At 43.9% G+C, this 6,000-nt stretch overlaps 2 protein-coding genes across 2 annotated transcripts; both read left to right on the forward strand.

Moving 5' to 3' along the window:
• The first annotated feature begins 577 nt into the window (after positions 1-577).
• LOC129719790 (uncharacterized) lies at positions 578-4,178 on the forward strand. Its single transcript, XM_055671198.1, has 3 exons — positions 578-650; positions 1,055-2,689; positions 2,950-4,178. Exons 1-3 carry the CDS (start codon positions 578-580, stop codon positions 4,176-4,178), a joined length of 2,937 nt encoding a protein of 978 aa, XP_055527173.1.
• Positions 4,179-4,180: 2 nt separating this feature from the next.
• LOC129719791 (uncharacterized) lies at positions 4,181-4,681 on the forward strand. Its single transcript, XM_055671199.1, has one exon. It carries the CDS (start codon positions 4,181-4,183, stop codon positions 4,679-4,681), a length of 501 nt encoding a protein of 166 aa, XP_055527174.1.
• The last annotated feature ends 1,319 nt before the right edge of the window (positions 4,682-6,000 follow it).

The following is a 6,000-nucleotide window of genomic DNA, read 5'->3' on the forward strand; positions in this document are numbered from 1 at the left end:
TTCAAAAACGCCACTCATTTATTTATTTAAAGTATTTCTCGGACGATACAATTTTGCAACTTTGATTCATTAGGCATTAGTAGATACCTAAAAAATTCAGCACACATAAACTGTTTAAAATTGGGTTCAAAAGTTTTACACGGTTTTTTGATTTTTATATATCGGTTGAAAGAGTGCAATTTTCTGAACAAAACGTGATTTTTAAAAAATGTTCATCGTTGTCCTTCGATTTTTGAATGAAGAATAATAAACTGCTGGCGAGAGTTTGCGGAATTTGAAACATTGGTACAAAAAATGATCACCACCACATTGTAAACATTTCCGACCGGCTGTTGAGCCATTACCTGATGGCTGGCTTTTATAAAGCAACATCATTTGTGTTTAAACTGCATGAAGAGCTCAAGTCATAGTTGCAGGGACTGTTCAGCGGAAGGGTGTCGCAAATGTAAAAGGCGTCATCACACCCTCATTCACTTACCTCCACTAGAGACTGGTCCTTCCCAATATTCGACAAATGTGGGTAATCCGCAGAGAAAAGTTCCTTCAGCTTCTACCTATTCACCTGATCTCGCTCAACATGCCAACACTGTACCGCAAGCCTCAAGCAGCATCAGTAACTCAAACACGACTAGCGAACCTATACAGTACAGGTTCGCTAAACACGACTCTCGTAGCGGTCACTCAATCTCAATTTCAATCAGCAGCCGTAGCGTCTATATAACATAGATGCGTTGGTCGGCGCTGGTATAAAATTAATCGGTAAAAAAACAGAATAAATTAAAAGCATGCAAAGACACTTCTACTTATCCGTTAAAATATCCAATTTTGCCGTCGGATCACTAGCACTAGATCACCTAAAGCACTTGATTTCACACAAAAAAAGCTTTTATATAAGAACACTAGTAGTACACAAGCAACCATACTCACCGTCATCAACAACTCGAAGATAATTGCGGAACTAAGATCACTGCTCGTGTCTTATTGGACAGTTGTTCGCAATTCAATCTCATCACGGAATCATTGTACCAAAAGTTAAAATTGACTGCAATTCCAGCACACGTCAACCTTGGCGGCGTAGCGCAAACGGTTACATCAATTTCGAAGGCCGTTCAAACAAATATATTTTCTCGAACGTCCGGCTTTTCTCAGCACTTGAAGTTTTTAGTACTACCCAGTATATCATCAAACCAACCTGCCCAGGTTATATCGACAGTTGACTGGGAAATTCCCAGTTGGATCACTCTAGCAGATCCAACATTTGGCACACCTGGACCAGTTGACGCTCTCTTAGGAGCCGGAATATTTTTCCAACTTCTTCGTTATGGCAAGTTAACAATTGGAAGACACCCGCCTCTCCTGCAGAACACTGTGCTGGGCTGGATTGTTTCCGGCGAATGTTTGGAGCGAGAATCCAGCCCACCGAAAACGTCTAGTTGCCACTTGACTCATAATCAACGTCTCGAAAAATTGGTGGCACGATTTTGGGAGCTGGAACAATGTTATTCTAATATTTGCTGGTCTCCGGCGGAAAAATCCTGTGAGCAGCATTTCAAATCGAATGTGCCTCGAAATAAGGAGGGAAGGTATGTTGTGCGTCTACCAATGAAGCTGGAACTGCTTCCACGTCTTCGGGATAATCGCTTTAAGGCCCAGCGTCGTTATCTCGCTTTAGAGCGCAAGCTTGAGGCAAATCCAAGCTTACGATGTCAATATAGTGAGTTCATAAATGAATACCTGCAGTTAGGGCACATGCGACTTGTAACTTCGGAGGAACTAGCAAACGAAAACCTCGATCTTCCGCGGTATTTTTTGCCGCACCACGCTATTCTTCGTCCGGAAAGCACTACGACCAAGCTTCGTACAGTCTTTGATGCATCCTGTAAAAGTAACTCCGGATTATCGCTAAACGATGTTTTATATGCTGGACCTACTATTCAGGATACTTTGCTGGCCATTGTCTTACGGTTCAGAATGCACGCTTTTGTCATCACTGGGGACATTGCAAAAATGTACCGCCAGATTCTTGTGCACCCAAACGATCAACCTCTCCAAAGAATCTTTTGGCGAGATAATACTTCCAAACCGCTTGAAACATACCAACTTCTCACCGTCACATATGGGACGAGTTCTGCCCCATTCCTCGCTACCCGAGTCCTGCAGCAGCTCGCGGAGGATGGTATCAATGAATATCCTCTGGCAGCGGCAGTAGTTCGAAAAGATATGTATATGGACGATTTACTTACCGGTTGCGATGATTTGAAAATGATGTTCCAGCTTTGTGCCCAATTGATGCAAATTTTCGGGAATGCTGGAATGCAGCTTCGTAAAATCTCCTCAAATAATCATGAAATTTTAAATATGATTCCAAATGACTGCCGAGAAACGAAAACGTTAGTTGAATTCGATTCAGAAACGCCGGTGAAGGCTCTTGGCTTGCTTTGGGAGCCATCATCCGATTCGATACGCTACAAATTACCAAAACTTTCGCGCTGTGAACGTTATACTAAACGAATTGTTCTGGCTCAAACATCGAGTTTTTTCGATCCTTTGGGGTTGATAGGTCCCGCCATCGTGAAAGCAAAAATAGTTCTTCAGACGCTCTGGAAATTAGAATATGACTGGGACCAGCCGTTACCAAAAGCATTCGCGACTGACTGGGAGCAGTATCAGAGTCAATTTAGCTGCCTAGGTAAATTTTGTCTTCCGCGTCATGCTCGATCTCTTAAACTTCCTGAACGGGTAGAAATACATGGCTTCAGCGACGCATCCGAACACGCATATGGCGCGTGTATTTATTTGAGATCCATATACTCTGATGGGTACGTTACTATCCGCCTTCTAGTTGCTAAATCTCGTGTAACTCCGGTGAATAACAAATCTATCGCTCGCTTAGAGCTCTGTGCAGCGAAGCTTCTCGCACGACTGTTAATGTCTGTACTCGCAAGCTAGGAAAACACGAAAACGTGTACTTGTGGAGCGATTCCACTATTGTGTTACATTGGCTGTTCGCTAGCCCATCGACATGGCTAACGTTTATCGCCAATCGCGTGGCGGAGATTCAAGAAATTACAGAAAACTGCACTTGGAACCATGTCCCTGGCGAACAGAATCCCGCAGACTTAATATCAAGAGGTGTTCATCTTAGCGAACTCATCGACAGCTCTTTGTGGTGGAACGGCCCACCTTGGTTAGCTGCAGTGGATCAGCCATGGCCCCAACTTCCGGAAGAACTTCGTAATGTGAAACAAAAGGACTTGGAAACACGAAAAGGAGTTTCATTGTCGATTGTTGTCCAAAATGAACCGAATCTGTACACTAAATATTCATCCTTCACCACACTGCTACGAATGAGTGCTCTTTGTAAACGATTTGCTGATAACTGTAGAACACGTAGGCGCCGAAAGCAGCAAGCCGATTCGCGGCTACATGAGTGTCGTATTGGACCGCTCTCGGTGGACGAGTTAAATGAAACACTACTACTTATTATCGGTCAAGCTCAGCGAGAACAGTTCGCAACAGAACTCAGCGCCTTGAAAGAGCATAAGCCGGTTCCCAATCAATCACGTTTACGCTTTCTCAATCCAGAGCTGCATAACAATTTAATTCGTGTTAGTGGTCGGCTCAAGCATGCTGGTATTCCTTCAGACGCAAAAAACCCTCTCGTTCTACCAGCGAAGCACCCGCTTACCCGACTTATCGCTGAAACCACGCACCGGCAACAATTGCATTGTGGGCCCCAACTGCTACTGGCCACGCTGCATCAACGATTCTGGCCGTTAGGCGGTCGAAATCTAGTTCGAGATGTTGTACATGCGTGTGTAACCTGTGCTAAGGCACGACCTCGTTACCTGTCGCAACTAATGGGGTCCCTACCAGCAGTTAGAGTCACACGGTCTTACGTCTTCGAAAACGTTGGTATTGATTTTGCTGGACCATTTTATCTACGACGTTCCAGCCCGCGGGCCTCACCAAACAAGTCATACGTGGCCGTTTTCGTATGTATGGCTACGAAAGCCACACATTTAGATCATCAGCAGCTTTCATCGCCTGTCTTCGTCGCTTTGTTGCAAGACGCGGTCGGCCACAGAATATATACTGCGACAACGCGACCAACTTTGTGGGGGCCGAACGGGAAATTCGTAACCTTTTTCGATCGTCGGAGCATCGACATTCTGTAAACATGGAAGTAGCTACTCAACAAATAAAATTCCATTTCATCCCCGCTCGATCACCCAACTTTGGCGGGTTGTGGGAGGCATGTGTCAAATCGATGAAACATCACCTCCGTCGCATCATCGGAAACGCATTCCTATGTCAGGAAGCTTTCATCACCGTGCTAGCTCAAATTGAAAGCTGCCTCAACTCGAGGCCAATTACACCCCTATCCAGCGATCCCAACGATATGCAGGTTTTGACACCCGGCCATTTTCTCATCGGTCGGCCGCTTAATGCTCTACCCGATCATGACTACACTGACATTCCAGAGAACCGTCTCAAATTATGGGAACGCATTCAACGGTGCACGCAGCACTTTTGGCAACGATGGCATCGGGAATACCTTTCTGGTCTTCAAAGGCGCTACAAATGGTCAAAGTTCACCGCTAATTTGGTTGTCGGCTCTATCGTCCTGCTGCAGGAAGATTCGGTACCAGTGCTGAAATGGCCTATGGGGCGAGTATAAGAGGTACACCCGGACGATAGGGGAGTCGTACGAGTAGCATCCATTCGGTTGCCGTCCGGCAATATCACTAGGCGAGCCGTTTCCAAGATATGTGTCCTGCCTGTGGAAGTGAATCCCGAGCAACTTCCATCCACCACCCAATCGTCGGACGCTATTCGTTCATCCACAGGGTCATCAGGCGACTTTGGTAACCTCATTGATTCCGAGAAAAGCCGTAATAATAGTTAAAAAAAAACCTAATTGTGAAATTTGTTATGAATTGTCATTCATGGTGGCCGGAATGTTAAATAAGTAGTTTAGTTTAGGAGTAAAGTTAAAAATTTGTTCCATTTATTTTGCCTCCTTATATGCAACACGAATGATACGTCTGAAATTCAATATATGGTTTGAGATACACCCTGGCCTGGAATGCTCTCCACTTCACGCCAAAAGGAGTATATAATAAAATCAATAGGTGTTGTTGCCCGAGATCCATAAAAATCCCGATGAGCCGATCCCCATGAGAAGTCAGTTTTATTCCACCCGGTCACCAAGCAGAAGCTCTGTCGGTTAAATAAATAATAATTATTGTAATTAATACAAGTGTTTAACAGTGAAAGAAAGCCGCTTGGTCGTTCTACCGTCCACTGTATTGTCGTCTCGGCGGATCGCGATCGTATACATCATCGCGAGTGTCCGCGTTCGTTATTCAAGTCTCGCTCGTTAACAATGCAAAACAAGTTTTGCTGAATAATTTGACCAGTTTTTCCAGAAGTTTTTATTGTTCACTTTTTGATTTCTTGGATTGAAAAAATCGTAGGCAAAAAATGACACACAAGACTAGTTTTTTTCAAATATTCAATATTCAGACAGTATCTAAACTTCCTGCAGTGTGCTTCTTGTGATTCATGTTTATGTCCAGTTCAATCTATTTTGGCCTAACCCAGTCCGTTACCTAGCCCGGACAACTATGTTACAGTTCGGTCCATAAATAAAACCGGACATAAACATTGATCAAATAATGCGAATCGTCAAATTTAGAATTTGGGCTGACGCTTGAATCGCTCCATTCTTCCTTCGCGAATAGAATCTCTCAGTATCGTCGATTTTAAATAAGGCGACCCTCGAAGATGGGTTTCTAACGCTGTAATTCCTTCAATGCATTTATTGTTTCAGATTATAACTTTTTAGAACTCTCTTCTGTTTTTAGTTTTTCGAACGTTGTGTAAATGGCTCTAATAAGTGTCATAGAATCGTTGTATTCCATCACTCGTCCTTGCATTGCTTCTCTTGCTGGTTTGATTTTTTCTACGGTACGCACATTCGCAGCTTGGTTTTTT

Source organism: Wyeomyia smithii, chromosome 2 (assembly GCF_029784165.1).
Source record: "Wyeomyia smithii strain HCP4-BCI-WySm-NY-G18 chromosome 2, ASM2978416v1, whole genome shotgun sequence".
NCBI lineage: Eukaryota > Metazoa > Arthropoda > Insecta > Diptera > Culicidae > Wyeomyia > Wyeomyia smithii.

Excerpts from the sequence above, each read along its gene's own strand:
- LOC129719790 (XM_055671198.1), top strand. The coding sequence starts at position 578 with ATGCCAACACTGTACCGCAAGCCTCAAGCAGCATCAGTAACTCAAACA. Across the intron at positions 651-1,054 it reads AGCGAACCTATACAGTACAG|CACACGTCAACCTTGGCGGC; the intron begins GTTCGCTAAACA and ends CTGCAATTCCAG. Across the intron at positions 2,690-2,949 it reads GAGTCAATTTAGCTGCCTAG|GAAAACACGAAAACGTGTAC; the intron begins GTAAATTTTGTC and ends CTCGCAAGCTAG.
- LOC129719791 (XM_055671199.1), top strand. The coding sequence starts at position 4,181 with ATGGAAGTAGCTACTCAACAAATAAAATTCCATTTCATCCCCGCTCGA.